Source organism: Gadus morhua, chromosome 1, assembly GCF_902167405.1.
Source record: "Gadus morhua chromosome 1, gadMor3.0, whole genome shotgun sequence".
Lineage (NCBI taxonomy): Eukaryota > Metazoa > Chordata > Actinopteri > Gadiformes > Gadidae > Gadus > Gadus morhua.
Genome location: NC_044048.1, coordinates 23,125,458 through 23,148,977, shown reverse-complemented (window position 1 = coordinate 23,148,977; position 23,520 = coordinate 23,125,458). Strand labels below are relative to the sequence as shown.

At 50.8% G+C, this 23,520-nt stretch overlaps 1 protein-coding gene across 1 annotated transcript in view; it reads right to left on the bottom strand.

The window, feature by feature from the left end:
* The window catches only part of vps13d (vacuolar protein sorting 13 homolog D), a 59,115-nt gene that overhangs the window by 23,362 nt on the left and 12,233 nt on the right, over positions 1 to 23,520 (bottom strand). The window contains 30 exon segments of the mRNA XM_030352481.1: positions 169 to 319; positions 617 to 664; positions 945 to 1,080; positions 1,370 to 1,522; positions 2,030 to 2,135; positions 3,191 to 3,265; positions 5,163 to 5,288; positions 5,484 to 5,624; positions 5,991 to 6,080; positions 6,403 to 6,612; positions 7,527 to 7,601; positions 8,201 to 8,387; positions 9,695 to 9,850; positions 10,238 to 10,371; positions 10,818 to 11,116; positions 11,261 to 11,581; positions 11,864 to 11,979; positions 12,361 to 12,532; positions 13,271 to 13,529; positions 14,591 to 14,798; positions 15,965 to 16,147; positions 16,803 to 16,983; positions 17,613 to 17,739; positions 17,969 to 18,059; positions 18,266 to 19,222; positions 19,224 to 19,403; positions 19,736 to 19,887; positions 20,226 to 22,505; positions 22,688 to 22,820; positions 23,119 to 23,249. Coding sequence (XP_030208341.1) covers positions 169 to 319; positions 617 to 664; positions 945 to 1,080; positions 1,370 to 1,522; positions 2,030 to 2,135; positions 3,191 to 3,265; positions 5,163 to 5,288; positions 5,484 to 5,624; positions 5,991 to 6,080; positions 6,403 to 6,612; positions 7,527 to 7,601; positions 8,201 to 8,387; positions 9,695 to 9,850; positions 10,238 to 10,371; positions 10,818 to 11,116; positions 11,261 to 11,581; positions 11,864 to 11,979; positions 12,361 to 12,532; positions 13,271 to 13,529; positions 14,591 to 14,798; positions 15,965 to 16,147; positions 16,803 to 16,983; positions 17,613 to 17,739; positions 17,969 to 18,059; positions 18,266 to 19,222; positions 19,224 to 19,403; positions 19,736 to 19,887; positions 20,226 to 22,505; positions 22,688 to 22,820; positions 23,119 to 23,249 — 7,578 coding nt within the window.

Below are 23,520 nucleotides of genomic sequence, written 5' to 3'. Positions count from 1 at the left end.
ACACGGCCAGGATACTCCATAACATCTTCCAGTTCCGACCACAAAGAAAATCCCATCCAACCCTAGATTGCAGTTAGATTAGAGAATGATACATCCAAATCCCCCCCCCCCCCCCCCCCCCCACACACACACACACACACACACACACGCACACACACACTCTCTTACTGTCGGGGGCGGAGGGGCTGTCGAGGCGTAGCTCCATGGGCACCTCCAGCCGGTTGCGCACCATGAGGGCAGAGCGCACCGTGATCACCTTCCTGGCGCTGCCCTCCATGGTGACGGAGAACACCACCCGCACAGGAGGGAGGGCGGAGAACTGGAGGGGCGGGGAGGAGGGGGGTCAGAGGTCAGAGGTCACGGCACCACTGAAGAGTCTATTGGATCATTCTGTGTTTTGTAATTTATTAAGATAACAATATTCTGAATAGCACTCCTTTATTAAAGATAGTTTCAGCATAGACGGTTATCTTCTGGCCTGTGCAGTCATTATAGTATGGTACAGTATAGTTTAGGATGTCCCGTTTTATTTAGTAATCATATTAGTACATAGTTATTAGTACGAGTGAGTGTTAGGATAAGTGTTTTATAGATAAAGATATGTATTTAGACTTACGTAGACGTGTGGATGAATAATGTTGGTCCTGCTTATGGGACTGCCCACCTATGGGAATAAAAACACTCCTCAAGATTGATGTGCAGCACTCAAATCTACACGCTCGGCGCAAAATTCAATCTAAATTCATATTTCCGATACAGGGCATTCATGTGCAGCTAGGCGTCTGGCTCTAAGGAGGGCTGTTGACACTGGGGTTGGAACCCACAACGAGACCACCCCCCCCCATCTCCTGATAACCATCCCGGGACCCCGAAGTGACCTCAATCTGCCCCCCCCCCCCCCCTCCATCTTATAATACCCATCCAGGGCCCTGAGGCGTGCTCACCGTGTTGGAGGGGTTGTTGCGGTCGGGGGCGGCGTAGCGGAAGAACACGCCCACCTTGTCCACGGAGACGGGCTTCACCTGCTCCCAGCCCGCCACGCGCACCAGCAGCTGGTGCAGCTTCAGCTCATGGGTGTGTCTGAGGGAGGGGGCGCGCGCACACACACACACACATTTAGTTCAAATATTTGTATTTATTTATTAAAAATAAGTTTAAAAAAAAGGTTTTATTTTACTCAAAGCTGTGTTTGATCTGTATTCAAATAAGCTACATTTGCATTATTGACATTAACTCAACATTTTATTTCAAACTGCACGGACAAAGAATTCCTACCTAAGAGAAAGATAAGTAAAGCTGTTAATCAGTATTTTCCTAATCCATGCCAGGTGAGAGTGAGTGGAGGCGTCAAAAACCCTGGCAGCCGTACCTGTGACGGAGCTTCTCCCGGGCCTCGAACTCAAAGGGGATCTCCTCCCCTGGCAGGACCTCTCTCCATTGGCTGATGTTGTGGGTGTCATCGGAGCCCGACCCGTGCGCGTCGGCGATGGAGTCGGCGCTGCTGCTGTGCGACAGCGCCACTCTGAGGTGGAGAAGGGAACACCAGATGGATGTATTCAAGCGCTTTCATCCAAAGCGACCTGCAGTGAATTCTTATGCACTTCATTAAGGAGGTAGGTTGGGGCTAAGACGACTTTCTCAGGGATGACTACAGGTCGTTTTGTGGACAGTGGGTTTCAAAACCAAGTATCTTCTGGCTGGGAGTCAAACACCCTCACAACTAGAGAATCCTGTTTCTGTTGTTGTTTTCATTGAACTATGAAGGATGTTTTCTTCTGACAAATGTTAATGTAGTGTTATCTTATTGTAAGTGAATTTGGATATAAGCGTAAATGCCTTGAATGTAAACATTAGTCAAGAAAAGGATCTAATTTTGTACTTCAAGATCCTGTACGGGTGCGGTCAGTCAAGTTCCGGCCATTAGTCCTACTGGTACAAGATTCGACAAAGACACGCGTGTCACTTGTTTTCAAGTCAGTGTGGCCTGAAGGTGGCGGTCTTCCATTGTGAGCCAGGTGCAGTCCCTCACCTGGTGGGGGTGGTGGTGAGGGTGGCGAACCACATGGTGCAGCCCGTGCGGTTGCGCAGGGCGTAGGGGACAAAGGGCTGCCTCCTCCGGCACACCTTCACGTCTGCTGGGGAGCCAGGGGAAAGATCGGTCAGAGACACTGAAGGGCTGGTTGGTGGTACTGGCGTTATGTTACTATGACTTCATGGTGCACTGTAGAATGACCCTTGTTTTATCGTTTAAGTTCGTTCTCTCTTAAGATTGGGATATCTAACAATTTCTGAGTACCGAATCAGTGGGTCAATACTTGTGGAATAGTTCTATATTCTATTTAACTATACCACTATATTTATGTTGTATGTCATTTTACATTAGAATTGTATATTTAGACTATATAAAGCATTAGACTATAGAAAAAAATTTGTGACTCTAACATGATATTACTACCTATATGGCTGAAATTAAAAATGTGCAATAGATGCTTAGTTTGGATTCAAAAAACAAGAAACCATGTTATTGTGCCTGATTCTAAAGATATTCTGTCATTGATTCAAACTCCCTTGGTCCACCTGGTTCAGGTGTGGTATGGACATATATAAGAGGTAGGTACGAGACGAGACACAATTGGAAAAGGGGGAAAGCTGTACATAGTATTCTACCAGTTCACTACAAGAAGAAAATTAGAAATCTATCGCCAGACAGAGGTTAATGAAAGCAAAGAGGCTATGTAAGGAGAAACACAAATAATAAATTTGCATACAAACACAAATATTAGCAGTAACATAGTTTTAGTCATTTGTAATTGAAAAAAACAGATGCTACCCTTGACTTAATCCTATTTATTGTTCCATCCTAGCATCCAAAAGGTCAAGTTACCTCGAAAACCTTTAAATACATACTGACAGAACGGCTGCCCTACCAACCAACACAAAAATCTATGTAAACTCACAGCATGACGTTAAGACTTCCTACTTTACTGCCTACAGTCATGTAATGCTCACTGAAACTCAACTACTGGACCCCTGTCCTATCCAGAAAAAAAAACAATAAACAAATAAAAGAAAAACACAAAGACAAATAAAATTCAAAAAATATTAAAAACAAAAGTAGAATGGATAAACACAAATAAGTAAGGATTATGAAAGCTCTGCTTTCACTAAGAGCCCTGGCCTGCCGCAGTACCTCTGGAGAGAATCTGCTGCTCCAAGCAGGTGAGGCTCGCACTGCTCCTAGTTCTAAGGTAGGCCAGAGGAAGACCTGACAGCAGAGAGAGAGGGGAGGACCAGAGAGAACACAGTCATCTACAGGGGGGAGGAGTTAGGATCACACAGGAGAGGACCAGAGAGAAGACAGTCATCTACAGGGGGGAGGGGTTAGGAACACACAGGAGAGGACCAGAGAGAAGACAGTCATCTACAGGGGGGAGGAGTTAGGAACATACAGGAGAGGACCAGAGAGAAGACAGACATCTAAAGGGGGGAGGAGTTAGGAACACAGAGGTGAGGACCAGAGAGAAGACAGTCATCTACAGGGGGGAGGAGTTAGGAACACACAGGAGAGGACCAGAGAGAAGACAGTCATCTACAGGGGGGGAGGAGTTAGGAACACAGAGATGAGGACCAGAGAGAAGACAGTCCTCTACAGGGGGGAGGAGTTAGGAGCAATCAGAGGTGAGGACCAGAGAGAAGACAGTCATCTACAGGGGGGAGGAGTTAGGAACACACAGCAGAGGACCAGAGAGAAGACAGTCATCTACAGGGGGGAGGAGTTAGGAACACACAGCAGAGGACCAGAGAGAAGACAGTCATCAGGGAGGAGGAGTTAGGAACATACAGGAGAGGACCAGAGAGAAGACAGTCATCAGGGAGGAGACTGGTTAGGAAGAAGCTGATCTTCGACGACGCAGTCCAGCTACGCTACAGCAGAACATTAACGGGAGATGGTACAGAGGAAGGCAGGAAGCCGAATAATTAAAGGGGCAGAGTAACGTCCTTGTTTCCTGTTTTGTCACCGAGATATTCTACCAAAGAAAATCAGTGGCTGAAGCTTCCAGAAGGTTTTGTGTATGAGTGGACAGTCTACAAAGTGTAAGAATGCTGGTGTCCTTACATTTTGACGTGTCTGCATGATGTTAAAGATTCTCTTTCCACTGGGAGGATTTCACTTGCTGTTCTGGCTGTGTTCGTCGTTAGCCAATTACACTCTTACAAATCCCTGCCTCCAGCAACATCAAACAAATGCTTTTATTGATAATATACATACAGTAAGCCACTTGATGGCACGCACTTAAGTTGTGGGTTAAGTGGGTTGTGCGTCCAATGAGAGGCACTCACACAGGATTCACCCTAAAGCCGTGTTATAATGTACAGAAACGCATAGGGCACACCGCAGAGCCATTAGCCACCATTATCTTAAACAAGACCTAAAAATGGATGTGTTCTCCTTTCTACTGCATAAAGCCTGGCGCAGCACTCTGTGGCTCTTCTGGTATGACCCACTTTACACTGAAGCTCTGCCGTAACCGGGTCGGGCTTGGAGTGGATGAGGAGTGGATCCGATGGCCACTTCCGACTTCCGACACAGCACTTAATCGTGATATTGGGGGGGTTGTGTGTGTTGGTGTTCTGCACGGTTCGGCAGCGTGTGAGCAAGGGCTTCCCCTCACACACAGGGTCCGAGAGCGAGTTCTCTCTGCTGGGTTGGGGATAGCGAGAATGCATCGTACACGGAAGTCTTGATCTTATTGCAAATTTGAAACAGTTGTTTGGGATCAAATGCGCACGATAATGTTTATGTTATAATAAATAAGAAAATCGAAAATCTCCAGTACCGCCAGAAGACTTATTGATGGAAACGGCTTATAATAATTCAGCCCCATTCCCCGTTTAATACTGGGGTTTTGGTACCCGTCCCCAGTATCGACGGTTGGTTTGTTGCTTTAATGTATTATTTTCTACTAATGTTTTCAGTTTAGTACAACACATGAGCACGCAGGTTAGGCACATCACCAAGAGACAGGACCAAATGAAGACACCAGGAAGTGACAACACCGTGCAACACAGCTGGAGGAGACATGAGGTGTATGATGACATGTATGAGGTGTGCTGTGTGTCTAGAGATGGGGGTTGGAGAGTAGGCGTGTGGAGAGGCTCACTCTGGCCGAGGCTGGGAGGGTCGACGGAGGAGCCCATCCATGGCATAGCTGGGGGCGCCTGGACCGCCTGCTCCTCCTCCTTGCAGTAGTCGGCAAGCCAGGAGTTCTTGGTGGTCCGGCATTGTTCTGTATGGACCACATGGAAACATTATATTAATATCGAAAATGTCTTGACTATATCATGCAGCCTCGGCAATACTCTTCATAAACTAATCCGGCATACTAACAGCCATTTAGCATTTGTGCTAAACCTGCATGCTAACGGTGGTTAGCATGTATGCTAATGTAGGGTGTTTTCTGAACGGTCTCTCTTTGGCCTACCCAGCAGGACAGACGTAATGTTGATGTCTAGTCTTTGCTTGGCACGGACAGCCATCTTCAGGCGTGGGGGGTGCAGCCGTCCAGCAGCCTGCTGCTGCCAGGTCAGGAAGCACGGCCAGGGCTCGATGAAGGGCTCCCAGCCTGGTTCATTCCAACACAAGAAATATTATTATTAAGTATATAATAAGTATATATGTTTATTAAGTAGCAAATGATGAGTAGCAAATCATAACAAATGACTGTGTGACAAGCTAGAGTCAACACTTTATTTTAAGTTTATCTATCATCAACTTAATAATAAAATAATAATAAAAAATGTTTTTCAACATGTATAGATATCTAAAAAAGAAGAAGATAAGATAGCTATTTATTAATCCCAGACAATACATTAAGAATAGTTTTATAGTACTTAAGTAAGCATATATATTAAACATTTATTGTATTATCCCTTTGACCGACTGTCACTGATCGTCAACATGTGTTATTTCATGTTTAGAGCTTAGTTACCGGACAGCTCTCTGTTGTAGTAGTCTCCAGACAGGGTGAAGCTGGCTTTCCCTTCCTGGCTGGATCCGATCCGTTGCAACACATACAGCCCTGTCATCAACAAGAGCATCAAGTAAGGGAAGGATCTCTATCAGAGAGGTCACCAAAGTAATGTATAATTATATACGTATATCATACTTTTTTACATATTAATATATACTAAGTTCAAATGAAGTCCCTGGAATAGTTCAACGACTTGACTAAAGAACAAGCGACTAATTTTATAAACAACATGAGGGGTCTTTTTGCATATATTTCTGTTAAAACTAATATTGTATTTTATTCCATTTTTATTCTATTGTATTTTATTTATATTTGCATATATCCTGTTGAATCTTGGATCAGTACAGAACAGGAGGAGGTGTCCACTCACGGGAGAAGGTGAGCTCGGCCAGGGGGATGTCACAGTCCAGACAGTCGTCGATGAAGCAGATGCAGACGCTCTCCGCCTTGACCTCCACGCCGGACAGCGGCGCCGAGTGGCTGGCCGCCTCCGGGTCGCTCTGGCTGGCCCGGCCGCGGCCCGACACGATGTCCGCCTCGGCGTTCTCCAGCAGCCAGGTGGCCGCCTGGTCCAGCTGGCCTGTGGAGGGGGGAGGGAACCGGAGACCAGACAGTCAGCTCAGGGCTGCTCCATTATGGTAAAAGGAATCATAATCACCATGTGGAGGTGTGGCGGCGTCTGGCCTGCAGGGGGAGTATGGAGCACCGGGTCTGCTGGGGTGATGGGGTCTGATTGCGGACAGGTGTCGGCAATCTGACCCAATCAGGAAGTGTGAATTTATGTGCCTGCTTGCCTTTCAGTCAGGGGTTGAGAGAGAGAGAAGGAAGACGCTCTCTGCGAGCCAGAGAGAGCGTCGTAAGACCAGGAGACGGACGGAATGAACATTGAACGTTGTCCTTTTGTTCGTGTGACTTTGTGTTTATTTAACCCCGAAGTGGAAATAAATGGGAGTTCGCTCCATTTCACCAAAGAACTGTGTCCTGACTCCGGGGAACCCGTCACACACCATTATTCTGGTCAATATTGTCATACAAAAGGAATAAAATACTGCTTTTATGATACTCGTCTTACAATTTTATTGTGATGTATTTGTGTATTTTATTATGCGTCCCTGCCAAGGGACAAAAGATAAAAAGTAGCGTGTTTGTTGTCCATTTGTTATTAACGGTCGGCGTGCGGCAGGCTACTTTAGTCTAAAGTCTAAAGTAGCCTGTAGCAAATTCTGGTGCAATCGTGTAATGTCCTTCCCTGACAATAAATCAATAAACTAAACTAAACAAGCTGGGTATCAAAAGCACGTCTTGCTTATGCTTCAGTAAACACCAATAACAGTAAAAGTACAAAGTGGGCAACCGCAATAGTAGAATGACCGGAACAGTACTCCAGTAGTCCCCACACGAAGAGGCTGCGGTCTGGGCAAACGTGTACAACCAATCGATCCCAGATCTAATTCTGCTTGGATGAAATGGATGGAGGCTTCAGGTGACCCTCACCTTTACAGAACACCAGCGCTCTCTTGCAGTCTTCCTTCCTGAAGCCGAGGTCCAGCAGGTGGCCCAGCTGTCCTTCTGTGGTTCAGAATATATCAATGTCATAGAAAAATATACATGCATACAAATAAAGTACATAAAAAATGTACACACATACAAATGAATTGAAACCTTAATGAAAAGTAGTAGCAGAATTAGCTTAGTGCAAACAAGGATAAGGCTGGATGTGCAAGCGAGTGTATATTTTACGTCCCAGCGTCTCCTTATGTCCCAGTATTCTATGTCCCTATCCCAGTGAAGACCCAGCAGAGTTCTTTGATTTAAACACTGCTCACAGATCAATACGCCTAGCCTGGGTAGCCACGCCCTTTCTTCCGGCACAAGGGTCTGGAGAAGAGCAACACATTTCTTTCTGCTTCCGATACGTTTTTGCGGGAGCCGATCACCGAGCTGGCTTTTCCCCTTGGCGCGCTATTGGCCGGTTTAACACAATGACGACAGGGAAGCGACGACAAAGCAGCCAATCGCGTACAGAGTCAGTTGAACTAGGCCCCTGTTGATCACGCCTCTTGCGCTGAAGAAAGCTTCCCCAATCTACGATTGAGCTCGGTCTGGTTATAGCCAGGCTACAACACGACCCTCAGTAAGTTAAAGACCCGGTCTTAGAGGTACTGTACCTAGCAGGGCTTCGGTCTTGGCCTTGAAGCTGTCCTTCACGGAGAGCACCGGCTCCGGGCCGGCCGGGGGGGCTGCGCCGGGGTCTTCGGGGGCGGCGGCGGCGCCGGTGGGGATGGACCTGGCGATGGCCAGGAAGAGCTCGATGTCGTTGTAGGAGAGCCGGATGTCCAGGGCCGGGAACTGGATCTGGTGGGATGAATCACAGGGGTTAGGGGGCCGGGGTGGAACACAAACAGGAAATGACATCAGCATTGAAAAAGAGAAATGAACAATGAGACTTTGAGCAGGATATTTAGAGCGCAGCCATTTAGCTAACTGTTGAGTCAGTGTTTCCCCTAGGATGAAGTTGCAGCAGCGGAGGTGAAATGTTGTTTTTTTGTGCGCACGCAAAGCGCACCCTGCCGGGAGGTTTCTGTGTCTGCTGGCACCAGAAGGCCTCTTGAGGCCTAAGTACATACGGTACATTTGTGCCCAGTAATGAGCATGGGGAAATATGGAGAGATTGGACATAACACAAGTATAATCTTTAAAACAAGTATTTAACAAAAAATATATTACATCAACAGCCACCCGATACAGCTAAATCACATAACACAAGTATCCATGCATCTTCCCACTCCCTCCCCTCTCCCCGTCACAAAGGTTGCAGTAGGACCATAAAGAGGCCATGCCTCCATTGAACAAGTTTTGGGGCTCTAGAGTCAATAATGTCGACGCTATTGAAATTGTTGCAAAACAAAAAGTAAATTGACATTTTTGCTAAAAAGAAATTCCTTAGAAATAAGTAGAGATATCATTTTCAAAACTAAAGGTTATAGTAGGAAAACAAGGTTGTAGCTTGTTCTCTAGGTTAGTACATTTAGCTTGAGGTGTCAATTGTGTCGCAACGATGTTTCACTGATGATCTATTGAACCGCAAACTGAGAATCTGCCAATTTATTTCCAACTTTACGGAAGTTCCTCTCCGTTTATATGCCTTACTCACAGGAGTGTGAATAGACCTGGATATGAAGCGTCCGTACCGCAAAATAATATAACATTCGTTTTTTTAAAGAGATAAGCTGAAGCACTCCTCTCCTCTTGTTAAATTTTTTTTTATTCAGCAGCGGCGGTCATATTTCAGCAGCGGCGTATCGCCTCTGCTAGGTGCAGATAGGGGAAACACTGGTTGAGTCATATAGCAGAAGCTTTGATCAAAAGTGACTTATAATGTTATGAGAAGAAACTGGATTGATAAGCATGTAGAGTCAAGGCATCGTGCCTAAGAAGTCACACACCCTAATGCATCCACTAGCTACAAATCAATGTCATGGCTGACAGGAAAATGTGCGAGGGATCTCTCCAGGCAAGCGTCTGGATTCAATTCATGGCACCAGTGACGTGTGAGCGACAGAAAAAGAAAGGAAGAAGAAGAAACAAAGAAAAGAAAACACATCTGAACCCAATCCAGGAAGAACGAGCCCTAGCAGAGAGGGAGAGAGATCAACCCCTACCTCCAGCAGTGGGGGGAAGTCCTCTATGTTGAAGGCGTCCAGCAGACCCGTGCTGCTCTGGTAGGTGGGGCTGCCGCAGAGCTCCACCTGCACGTTGACCGGGTCGATGATGGACAGCGCCGTCTCCTGCTCGCTGCCAAGGCAACAGGAGAACACCTGGACAGGGCCGTGACAGCACACACTTGGCCGTTACATGGTTATCACGTGGCAAACACTGGGGTTACCGCAGATGAGAAATTATATTTTAAATATCTTGAAACTTTTTCTCTAAACGACTTTTTGCTCATTCGATTGCATTTATCTTTTACCTGTTATGGACTGATTTAGCCAATTTATTAATTCAGATTTTTCATCGTAAATATCATTTTTTATTATTTTATAAAAGGGAAGAAAAATATGTTAGGAATGTAACACTAAACTTCCCTCATTATAAATACATACAAAAAATATAACCCCCTTTCTTGTATTAACCACTTGATAATTTAGTACACAAGTGTCATGCGTGTGTTAAACCAGTGGTGATGGTTAAAGGAGAAGTCCCACCTCTATCCCAGCCAGGCTGCCAGAGAAGGGGCGGTCCAGGAGGCGGGGCTTGTAGGTCAGGACGGTGGTGCCCTTCAGGATGATGGCGTTGGTGTCCAGACAGGAGGAGTCCTCCACCACCACAAACTCTGTGCCTGGAGACACAGGAACCACATCCACGTAGAAACGACATCAACCACTGGGATACAGTCACACGGTGAAAGGATGAGAGCTGCAGGATATTAACATTAAATTATGTATTATGTCCTTTTATTTGATGCAGCTTATGATATGGAATGCATAAGGGATTTATATGTAAATTAGATACAATTTTACATATATATTGAAGCTTTAATCCACATTTACATTTACGACATTTAGCACGCGCTTTCATCCAAAGGGACCTACAATAAGTACATATCCAAGGCTACACATACATGAATTACTTTATTTGAAACATTGTTTAAAAGGGTAGATTCAACTGTTAACATTGGATTCTTAGAATGAACAACCAATCAAGAGAGCGCCTGGGATTAAAGCCAAAAAAGCAACGTGTACAGGACATAAGGATCTAATCTTGGAAGGAACCCCCGTCTCTCACCTGTGATGTTGATCTTGACCTCCAGGTGGCGGTCTTGGTTGACCTGAACGGTGGATCTCTTGGTGACCACTCCGCTCTTCACCGTCTTGGGGCCGAAGGCAGGGGCCCCGGGGTCGCTGCCGGAGCTGGGCCAGCGCTGGCGGGGGGCGGCGCCCCCGCCGGCGCTGACGGGCGTGACCGGGGGCCACTTCTCAGGGGCCGTGTAGAGGAAGTCCCGGACCAGCTTCAGCCAATCGAAGATGAGGAAGACCCGCAGGTTGTTGAGCACCATGGTGAAGCAGGACGAGTCCCGGGTGGACCTGAGAGAGGACAGGCGGGGGGGGGGACAGGCTGATGTATCACCAGGAAATGGTAGCTGTGAACGCATGTATTCCTGTGCTTGCATTTAGTAGTTCTGTATGTGATTCTGCGGGGGGGGGGCCCTAAGGTGACCCCGTACCCACCTGTAGTGGAGCTCCAGCTGCAGCGTGGCCCGGTTGGCTCCGGCCTTGGAGGGCTGGAGGACGCAGCCGAAGACGTTCCTCTTGGCCCGGCTTCGGTCCTCGCCAACACCTCCAGTCCCGACCCCAGCCCCACCGACACCGACACCGACACCGCTACCACTACCCCCCCTTCGGCCCTGCCTCCGGCCCGGCCCGGGGAAGCGTGCGTCGGGGCCAGAGAACCTGGTGTCGTACGCCAGCAGGGAGTGGGACACCAGGTTGATGGAGCGGGAGCCGTTGGAGTAGCTCTCGTAAAGCAGCTTGGACTTCATGAAGTCAAACCTGAGGAGGGGAGAGGGAGAGAGGGAGAGGGAGAGGGAGAGGGAGAGAGAGAGAGAGAGATGAAATTGATTCAGCCCTGAATTTTTCTTTATATTTGCTCATGTATTGTCAAGCTTTTATTTTGAGAGACAGACAGACAAACAGAAGAGGTAAGGGAGAGAGAGAGGGTGACAGCCACAGATAGCATGATGCTAATGTCAACCAGGACAGATGTTTCTCTTTACATGATGGTCATTTACCTTCCTCTTACCTGAAGGTACATGACACGGTGCGTGGACGTACCTGGCGAGTGAGAGCTCCTGTCCGCTGGCTTTGGGCTTCTCCACCAGCTCCAGACTCACATCCATCATGTCAATAAGGAAGGAGAGGGTGGTGTACACATCCCCGCTCAGCACCGTCTGGCCGGCAGACACACAGACGGACGGTCACACAGGAACCCAAAGCTGCACTGAAGAGCCTAGTCTACTAGCGAAGCGATCGTGTTTTTGTCGAGGACAGAATGACACATTTGTCCGTTATACATAATATGATGAGAGCAGTGAAAAGAAAATTCATTGGAGCAATTTTGACACTCCACAAGTCACAACCATGAATCGGACCATACGGAAAATATTTCATGTAAAAAAAAAAAGCTTGAAAATCAAATAAAAAAGTAGAAAATCGTGAATGCCGTGACTCAGCTTGTAATCAAGAGTTCTGCACTCATTGGAAGCATGAGCACGTGCATGCGTGCGTGCTTGCGTGCGTGCGTCAGTGTGCGTGTGATTGGGGCTCCTCACGTAGGAGCTCGGGTCCTGCAGGTTGTAGGGCCTCAGGAACTCCTCGACGGGCTCCCCCAGGTTGTTCTCCAGCAGGCCCCTGATCAGCTGGTAGTGCTCCAGGTCCAAGGAGCAGTGGACCGACGACAGGCTGCCGTGGATCGACATGTCTGGGACCGCATGGCTCAGCTCCCTGGAGGGCACGCGCATCATTACACAGACACACACACAGTGAACAGACACATCGTAAACCAGCCACGGACACACATACACACACACAGTGAACAGACACATGGTAAACACAACCACGGACACACATACACACACACAGTGAACAGACACATGGTAAACACAACCACGGACACACATACACACACACAGTGAACCGAAACATCGTGAACACAACCACGGACACACATACACACACACACACACACAGTGAACAGACACATTGTAAACACAGCCACGGACACACTTACACACACACACATACAGTGAACAGACACATCGTAAACACAGCCACGGACAGACACACAGACACAGACACAGACACACACACACACACACACACACACACACACACACACACACACACACACACACACACACACACACACACACAGAACTTGTCGAGTAAGTTATCGAAGTCAAAGTGAAGCAAATCATAATTAACCATATTGAGCCATCTACAATAAGCAGCACAACGATCAATTACGTTATAGCAGAAATATAAGTATATATTTTCACCAATGTTGACATTTCAACCACGGCATCCGACTAAACGCTTAATGAAAATCCAACTCATAAACATGACCACGATCCGAGCGCACATCACTGGACCGTTTCCAGAACATCTCGCATGTGCAGCCCCGGTGGTACACTTGTAAGCGAACGGACGGCCGATAAAGTTGAGTGTCTTTGAAGCGCTCACTTGTCGAGGTTGCGCTCCACCTTGAGCTTGAGGCGGCAGCTCTCCTTCAGCATGTTGCCCCCCCGCCGGCGCACGGCGTAGGAGGGGAACAGCAGGTCAGAGGAGGAGGGGGAGGAGGGGTCCGGGTGGGGGGGCCCCCCGCCGGGCCCCTCGCCGGGCTTGGGGGGCTGGGGGGGCGGGGTGGGGCGGCGCTCCGCCGCGAACACGTCCAGCTCCTGGAGGTCCAGCGCCAGGCAGTCCAGCAGACACACGTGGCTCTCTGGGACAAGACAGCAAACTTTATTTATACAGCTCTCTGGGACAAGACACCAAACTTTATTTATACAGCTCTCTGGGACAAGACAGCAAACTTTATTTATACAGCTCTCTGGGACAAGACAGCAAACTTTATTCATACAGCTCTCTGGGACAAGACAGCAAACTTTATTTATACAGCGCTATCAGCCAAACTAACTTTATTTATACAGCGCTATCAGCCAAACTAACTTTATTTATACAGCGCTATCAGGCAAACTAACTTTATTTATACAGCGCTATCAGGCAAACTAACTTTATTTATACAGCGCTATCAGGCAAACTAACTTTATTTATACAGCGCTATCAGCCAAACTAACTTTATTTATACAGCGCTATCAGGCAAACTAACTTTATTTATACAGCGCTATCAGGCAAACTAACTTTATTTATACAGCGCTATCAGGCAAACTAACTTTATTTATACAGCGCTATCAGCCAAACTAACTTTATTTATACAGCGCTATCAGCCAAACTAACTTTATTTATACAGCGCTATCAGCCAAACTAACTTTATTTATACAGTGCTATCAGGCAAACTAACTTTATTTATACAGCGCTATCAGCCAAACTAACTTTATTTATACAGCGCTATCAGCCAAACTAACTTTATTTATACAGCGCTATCAGCCAAACTAACTTTATTTATACAGTGCTATCAGGCAAACTAACTTTATTTATACAGCGCTATCAGCCAAACTAACTTTATTTATACAGCGCTATCAGCCAAACTAACTTTATTTATACAGCGCTATCAGCCAAACTAACTTTATTTATACAGTGCTATCAGGCAGACTAACTTTATTTACACAGCACTTTTCAAGCAAACTAACTTTATTTATACAGCGCTATCAGGCAATCCAACTTTATTTATACAGCGCTATCAGGCAGACTAACTTAAGTTATATAGCACTTTTCAAGCAAACTAACTTTATTTAAACAGCACTTTTCAGGCAAACTAACTATCTGTATAGTGCCTTCCACACACTCAAACTTTCATCATGCAGCGTGGGGGGGAGTCCTTACCTGGGCTGGTCCATCCTAGTCCATCAGGGGCAGTGGTGGCTCCGCAGGGGGGGGGGCGGCCCAGGGTGAACCCTGAGGGGGAGGTGATGGAGGCGGAGGGCGTGGTGGGGGTGGGGGTGGGGATGGTGGAGGGGTAGGACCAGGGCTCCCTGTCCCCCAGGTGGATGCTGCCTCCAGAGCTGGCGGTCTGGGCACACTGCACGTTCTCCTGCAGGCCGCGAGGGGAGGAGTTAGAGAGCCAGCACAGGAACACCACGATGAGCCTCAGCCAATGAGAGTCAGCGCTTATCATCAGCTGATGTGCTTTTTGTTTGCTTTTTAACGGATCATTGGGTTTTAACGATCACTCCACACTTCTTCTGCACATCCTAACGTGTGTAATCACTCCAACACTATGAAAGCCCATTTTATGAATGCGATAAAAAGTTTGTATTTTTCCTTTTTGTTTTACAGTCAAATCTACACACTTATGGCATGTCATATGTTGTAAATAAATGGGCAAGTCACGTTGGAAACACTCTAATTAGAAAATATATACTAATATAGAAAAAAGTGATAGATTTGGAAATTGGGATTTATACACACATTTTTCGGTTGTATAGTTATATCCCTGATGAAGCTATACATCTTAAAAATGTTTTATGCACACATGCAAATTTGAGTCAAGAGGTTCACAGAGGGATAGACAAAAGCATACACACACAGCTTCAAACAGGGGCTGCACAATAGTTCATCACAGCTTGAGTACAGCTATTGCCGTAGCACTTTGTCCTGCCACATTACAGGGTATTGCCGTAATACTCAGTATTGTGAAACAGCTGACACTGATGAGGTATTGACAGTCCTTCTGTATGTTAGAAAACCAACACGGGCCCTGTACCTTGTAGTGAGACGGGTCCTTGTAAGAATGAGCATGTAATATCAAGTTCTTCAAGATGGGATAACAAAAAGGATGGATTTAACTAATATTGTACTGTATTGTATGCCTTTCTCAATAGAAAAAGGTCAATCAACTCGAAACTACTAGACATGTTATACTCAAAAACACATCCATGCTGGAACCAAATGTCAGTCAGAGTCGTGTATATTTTCAGTTATAGATATGGAGTGTGTGTGTGAGTGTGTGTTCGAATACAACAACAACAACAACAACAACAACAACAACAACAACAACAACAACAACAACAACAGCCATTTGCAAGTCGGTGAGTCCACATGGTCAAGGGTCATCATCACATCAGTGGGTTACCGCATGCGGCTGAGGAAGAGGAGGAGGAAGCACACGCGTGCACATGTGCGTACGTGTGCGCGTCGGTGCGGCCGGTGACTCACCAGAGTTGGGAAAAAGGTGTGTGCCATGGTAAGTTTCTCTACCTTGTCTCGCAGGGAGAAGGTACCGTGCGCGCCCACGGGCAGGAAGGAGTTGCGCACGCGCAGCTGGCCCAGGTTGGCCACGATGAGGCGGGGCGAGCTGGAGCTCTCTGGGATCAGCACCACCGGCGCCCCCGCCTGGATGTCCAGCAGGACCCGGGACGCCCGCTGGGGGTGCTCCCGGACCTGGGGGAGGGGAGAGAGGGGAGGGGAGGGGAGGAAGGGAGGGAAGGGAGGGAAGGAGGCGGGGAGAGGGGAGGGAAGGAGGGGGGGAGAGGGGAGGAGGGGGGCGGGGAAAGGGGAGGGAAGGGAGGGAAGGAGGCGGGGAGAGGGGAGGGAAGGAGGGGGGGAGAGGGGAGGAGGGGGGCGGGGAAAGGGGAGGGAAGGGAGGGAAGGAGGCGGGGAGAGGGGAGGGAAGGAGGGGGGGAGAGGGGAGGAGGGGGGCGGGGAAAGGGGAGGGGAGGGAGGGAATGGAGGGGGAGGGAGGGAGGAAAGGGGGAGAGGGAAGTGAAGGGGGAGAGGGGAGGAGGGGGAGGGAGGGAATGGAGGGGGAGGGAGGGAGAGGGAAATGAGAGGGGAGAAGGGGGGAGATAGCGGAGAGAAGGAGAGAGAGAAGGGCAACGGGACCGTCGGAGGGAAGAAGAAGAGAGACAGAGGGGAGGGAGGGAGGGAGGGAGGGAGGGAGGGAGGGAGGGAGGGGGGGAGGGAGGGGAAGTTGGATTTCAAACCTGAACTTCGTGGGCTATAGCTGTAGCATGAGCTATAGGCGTGGCATGAGCTCTAGCCATAACATGGGCTATGGCTACAGCATGGTCTCTAGGCCCGCGGGCGTGGTACTTACGGCCTGGCCCTCGATGGCGGCCCTCTGCCTGCCCAGGACGTCCTGCAGCTGGGTGAAGTGCTGGATGAAGGCCACCACCTCGGACTGGAAGCGCTGCGTGTGCACGTACTGCACGGAGGCCATCTGCAGCGCCACCTTCACGTCGCACTCCCGCTGCATGTGGGGGTCCGGTCTGCCGTATCTGGACGGGGTGAGGAGGAGCAGGGGACGACGTTTAGGAGAGTGAACGTGATGGTGGGAAGCGGTGGTTCTCAAGGCTGCCCCTGGTTTAGCACGAGGGGGCATTCCAGTCAACGCCCCCTTAAAAGATAGCCTGGCTAACGCCAGACCTCATCTCAATCTACATTGAGATGAGGTCTGGGAACCACACATTCATTTTCTCGTATTTGAGGCGTGGTTTACGATTGCCCGGAGCAGTTTTTTGGGCGCTACGAATGTCTATCATATGAGTCTGTACGTAAGGTCATAGCCAATCAAAGCCTGTTGGTAGCAGGGCAAATACATCCTTCTTGGTAATGAAAGAGTTCAATGCCGAAAGTTGCTATTTTTTCAAAATAAACTTGCGTTCTAAACTACTCAGAACACTATCTAAGGCTGCATCGCTGCCATTTTGGATCCGTAAACTACAAGATTCGGTGTCTCGCTTGGACGTCGTCATCGTCTTGCCGTCCCTCCCCGTTCTGTGATTGGTTCCCTATCTCAGGCGAAAATTGAATCCATGGAATCCAGGCTGCCTGGCAGCGCGAAATGAAATCGCGCGCAAGGCAGCATGGGTATACCCAGGCTTTTTACAAGATACACCGTTCATACTTTTGGATGTTGAACACCAAGGCCTCGCCTCCCCTGGTGGTGAAGCGCTCCCGGTAGAGGTCGCCGTGGGGGGTGAGGTCGCTCAGAGACAGGCTTCCCAGACTGCCTTGCAGCGACAGGTCACCGTCTGAAACGTATGACACAGAGTGTCATAAGATGACCCTTTGTCGACAGCAGTTTCATTTCATTCATCATTTCAAGTCCCATTAACAGCATCAAATGACAGAACGGAAATATAAATGGTGCAAGGCATGGCGACAATAACAATGTGATTGTAGCTTTCAGTTTGGTTTGGTTGCTTAAGTGTCAGACATTTTTGTAGGCATATCGGAGAGTCTTTGTAGTTCTGTACAAACCCAGCATTTCCAGGTGAGTGGACAGTTTGGAGACGCTAGCTTTGGCCAGCTCGTTGGTCTTCTTGTTCAGGACCAGAGAGAGTGAATGAACCTAACAACAACAACAACAACAACAACAACAACAACACAATCGTGAATAAGAAAGCCTGACCACATGAGTCTGAATAAACCTTTACATCAGTAACATCCTTGGTCTAACAACACTCCATCCCTTTATCATGTACATGGTTGACACTCAAAATGAACAAACCTCCATTTTTAACAGTCTCTTCCCACATCAGAGCCCGGTTCTCCTACCTTCAGATCCAGCTTGGTGTTGACCGGCTCCGCCTCCTCCTCCTCCTCCTCCTCCAGCTCCTCCATCTCCTCAAACCGGGGGCCCAGGCCCATCGGGTGGCTGAAGGGCTGCCCGGCCGCGGGCTGGGGCGAGGCGGCAGGCGCCTTCAGCCCGTGGCTGTTGGCCGTGGAGCCCACGCCGAAGAAGTCCAGGATGACCACCCAGGTCTGCAGCGTGATCAGCACGTCCAGGCAGTTGAAGTCGATGTCCACGCTGCGGCTGAGCGCGCCGTAGCGCGTCCGGAACTCGGGGTGCAGCCGGTCCACCAGCAGCATGTTGATGTGCACCAGGGAGTCGTCGAAGCCGGGCGGAGGGTGGGGCGAGGAGCCGGCGTCGGAGGAGGCGGAGTCGGAGTTGGAGGAGGGCGAGGGCGAGCGCTGGGTGGGGGAGGGCGGCGGCGTGCTGGGGTAGGCCGGCCGGCGGTCCTCGGGCTTGGCGCTGCTGGGGTGCCGCTGGTAGAGCTGGAAGACGTTCTGCGCCTCCTCCATGTGCGCGGGCAGGGAGCGCGGCATGGCCGGGTACAGGGCGTTGGAGGCCGCCGGGCAGCTCTGGGACATGTACTCCTTGGGGCAGAAGGTGGAGGCCTTGGGGGCGCCGCGCGACACCATCAGGTGCTTGTGCTTGGACTCGGGGTTGGGCTCCAGGAGGTCCTCCATCAGCAGCGAGCGCAGGGCCAGCTGGATGGCCAGCGCCTGGGGGTGGTCCTTGGTGAAGTCCCCCTCCAGGTCCTGGAAGCGCAGGCACACCAGGCCCTGGGAGCCCTGGCTGAGGTCCGCCGTGAGCTGCACCTGGAGCTCCTCCACGCGGAAGGTGGCCCGCACCTGGGTGAAGGAGGGCGCCTGCAGGCCCGCGCTGCGGCCGCGCTGCAGGGGCGAGGGCGACGACAGGGAGCGGTACGAGAGGTTGCCGTGCAGGGGGGGGGGGGTCCCGGGCGAACAGGCCGCCCTGGGGGTCGGGGAAGCGGGGGGGCTTGGTGGAGGAGGGGGTGGGGGGCGGAGGGACGGGGGGCTCGCTGGGGCTGGACCGCGGCTCCTCGATCAGGGACAGGTTGTCCAGGGTCTGGAGGACCTGTTCGTACACAGGCTTACAGAGGAACACCTGGTGGCAGACAGAGTTAAAGATCCATGAGTCCCTGTAGAGAAACTACGCAAACTAAAGGCTGTCTGGTTACTTATTTTTGTGTAGTAGAATTAAAGGGTAGGTCAACCCCCATATCACCTTTTTTCAGTGGAAAAGAATTGTGCTTGGGCCTCTGTGTGACTTCTTTTGCTATTTCTTTACTCCAATATATAAGGTTGTGGAACGGGAGAAACCCTCGGTAGAATGTGAGGGGTCTGCTACTTCCGGCTCTAAAGACTTTTCAAGAGCGGTAGTTCCTTCATGCGTGTGTGTGTGTGTGTGTGTGTGTGTGTGCTTGCGTAGGGCTGTACCTGAACTGGGTTGACGAACTTGCCCTCCACCCGTAGCAGGCCCGAGCTCTGGTAAGGCTCGTCCAGGTCCAGGTAGGTGAACTGGGAGGCCTCGTTGACCGGGACCTTCTCCAGGGTGAACTGGATGGTGGTGTCCTTCAGGATGTGGAAGGCTGTCGGAAATCAACCACAAAAGGAGTTAATGAACTGTGAGGAGATTGTCATTTGTTAAATGTTACATTTTCTGGCATATTCTATTATTATCCGAAATAATGTCTGACACCTGCACGCACCATGATCATGTGCTTGTAAATGCGTACTTCTCAAATTAAATAACTGATATACGCAGCATTGAATAAAGTTAAGAACGGAAGCAGAGAGGTTGCCCACACTAAATACACAAAGTTGTATCTTGTTAATGTCATGTTTTAAGCATGCATCTCACAGTACGACTCAAAGCATCCATAACACTGCTCTAGCGTTGTTCTGAGCACCACCGCGCTCGGCCCACCTTTCCCCCGGCTCAGCGACTCAAAGAAGTTGTGGCGCGTGAACTGGGGCTCCTCCACGCCGGCCGCGTGCGACGGCGACGAACACGAGCCCGCCGGCCGCCGCATCACCAGCTGGCTCATGCTGAGCGAGTACAGCCGGATGTCCTTCACCATCACCTGCAGCTTGTCCCCCTCCGAGTCCTGCCCCGTCACAAAGTTCCGGAGGATGATGCTGCCCAGGTGGCCCACCAGCAGCTCGGGGTGGCCCGGTTTGCGCGGGATCGACACCACCGGCGACTCGATGCTGATGTCCAGCGTGAGCTTCACCAGCAGCGTGTCCAGCGGCGAGCGCGCCTCCGCCTCCGCCGCCGCCGCCGCCGCCGCCGCGTCCTCCTTCTCCTCGTAGGCGTATGCCCAGCTCTGGCTCTGGGTGCGGCTGCGCTTGAGCGGCGTCTCGAACAGCGACACCATGCCGCTGTACTCGGCCGTCTTGGTGGCGAGCACCGTGGACACCTTGGTGGCTGCGCTCTTCAGCATGGAGCGGAAGTTGTCCTCCACCTCGTTGGCCGACAGCGTCAGCTCCTTCAGGAACTTGGCCGAGTGGTTGTAGTGCAGCGACGCCATGTGCAGCTGCAGGGAGCACTCGCCCTGCGACCGCTCCGTCAGGTGGAAGTTCAGCGCCTCCGACGAGGTGCCCTCGGGGTCGGCGAAGAAGATGGCCTCGCCGGGCGTGGAGGTGACGTCCTCCACGTTGCCGATGCTGACCACGAACTGGTTGCGGCCGCCCTCCTGGGTGAGGTCCACCAGCTGCATGGAGCCCAGCGAGCCGTTGACCTCCAGCCGGCCGCCCATGGAGAAGTTGACCTTGGTGCCGGTGATGCTGGCCGTGGCGATCTTCAGCCCCTTCTTCTCGGGGCCCAGCGCCCCCCCGCCCGGGGGGCCGGTGGAGACCGTGCGCAGCAGCAGCAGGTTGAGCCGGTTGATCTCCACCGTGACCTCCTTGTTCCGGTCGTAGGTGGACTGGTAGGTGCCGTCCTTGCCGTCCGCCGGCGCCGCCGGTTGCTGGGACGCCGCCGCCGCCGCCGCGCTCCAGCCGCTCTCCTCCTTGGGGAAGGACTTCTGGAGGAACTTGAGGAGCTCCACGATGGTCTCGGGGTTGACGATGATGTCCAGGTTGTTCACCTGCATGCTGGTCACCTGCAGGGAGCTGTCCAGGTTCATGGACGGGCAGTCCGAGCTGACGAACTGGTACTCCAGCTTGATGAGCGCCTCCTCGTCCTTGATGAAGGAGCTGAACGGCGAGACGCGCTCCGCCGGGCCCCCCGTCGCCGGCTCCCGCCGCGGGCGCTCCCCCGGCGCCGGGGACGAGGGCTGGCTCTCCATCAGGCTCCCCGTGGGGATGTCGAAGGTCAGGTGCTTGTGGGAGGCCACCAGCAGGTCAAAGTCCGAGCCGAAGGTCTGCAGCGTGTCCACCAGCAGCAGGCCGTGCACCGTGAGCGCCACCTCCGCGTCGTACGGCCGCTTGACGAAGTGCGCGTTGGTGCCGAACACCTTGAGCACCGAGATGTAGCGGCCGTCGCTCTCCACGCCCAGCTGCATGTAGTTGATGTTGAACTCGGCGAGGAGGAGGCGCGACTCCACCAGCACCTCCCGCGTGTGCTGCTCCAGCGTGATCACGCTCTGGGTCAGGTTGCGGGCCGAGCCCTGGAGCTTCCACGAGCTGTCCTCCCGTTGGAAGATCTTCTCGTGGCGCAGGTGCAGGGGGTCCGGCGACCGGCCCGCCCGGCCCTTGTCCTGGCCCTTGTCCGCCCTGCCGTCCCCGGGGCTGGTCAGCCGGGCCAGGCAGCTCCTGAGGGCCGTCATCTTCTCCAGGTTGACGTGGACCTTCAGGTCGGGCAGCGTGCCCGTCAGCACCGCCCCGGGCAGCTGGGGGTCCGAGGTGTAGCGGAGCCGCTGCTCCAGCTGCAGCAGCACGTTGAACTTCTCCACCACGTGCGTGGGGCCCACCTCGCTCTCCTGCACGTGCTTCCAGTTGTCCTTGAAGTGGCCCACCATGATCTGCAGGTCCTTGAAGGACAGGGAGTAGCGCTCGTAGAGCTTGCGGCTGTAGGCCTGGGCGCTGCTCTCGGACGACTTGAAGCCGAGGACGTCGGGGCTCTTGAGGGGCTCCTTCGGGGGGACGTCCAGCTCGGGGGGCGGCGAGTCCGGGGGGGTGGTGAGCGGGGTCCCGTACTCGTCGTCGCTCAGGTCTTCCTCCCCTTCAGGCTGAGTGGCTTTGAAGCTGGTCTTGGAGTCGAGCTCTGCAATAAACACAGAGGATGGAAAGGGCTAGGAGTCAGTCAAAGCTAAGGCTGAGAATAAATCTGCCATCGCTGGCGGAACCTGGTCATTAGAGGAAGACAGATCGGAAGAGGGGTACCCAGTTAGGTAACGGGGTGAACTTGAACTTGAAACAAGGATGCAGGGTTGTAGAGGATGTTACCTTGGGAGTTGGTGAGGAGGATTCGGCCCAAATCAACCACGACCAGCATGGGGTCTTCGGATTGGAAGTCGTCAGGGAAAATGACCTGGGGTGCGCAGATGTCCAACTTCATGGTCCACCGCTTGCTGTTCTCCTACAAAAACAAGCAATTTGGACAACTCAAAGTTTATTAGACCAACACTTGTTTACTACCATGACTACCAGGAATGTTACTACTTATACTACTTCCACTTCCGATAAGTGACGTATAGGGATTTCAGATACAGGTCATTCAATAGGTTAGAGGCAGGGTTTGGATCATTTGTTCAAGGTAGGTAGTGGAAATTGGTGTTCAAACCCACTACCTTTCACTGGGAGTCCAACTCAGTCCCCATCCTCCCCTTATCCCCGGTCCCCTTACTGAACCTAGTCTTTGACCGTTTGAGACTTACGATGAACTCTCCTACGAGCAGCTGGTCTATGGTTTGTCTGATCTCAGCTTTGGTCTGCATCTTCAGCTTGTTGTACTGCCTCCTGGCTGCCTCCGCCACCCTCAGCTCCAACTCAGACTGGTAGCCAAAGCCTAGGACGGAAGAAGGTCATACATGGTTCAATAATACCTGACATGTTGAAGAACAGGTTTGAAGACATGCATTAAAAGGCCGGTCTATCTTCCCATAAGGTGTGATGTTAAGCTATAGGTTGATCCAACCATTATATCATAGATCTGCGTGGACACACACACATATACTATTTTTTACCAATTTTTTTAACATCATACCTGGTGGTGAAATATGGGGCCCTTTAAAGCAAGAATTTGTTCCTCTATAATTCATTATTGGCTTTTTCGAAAA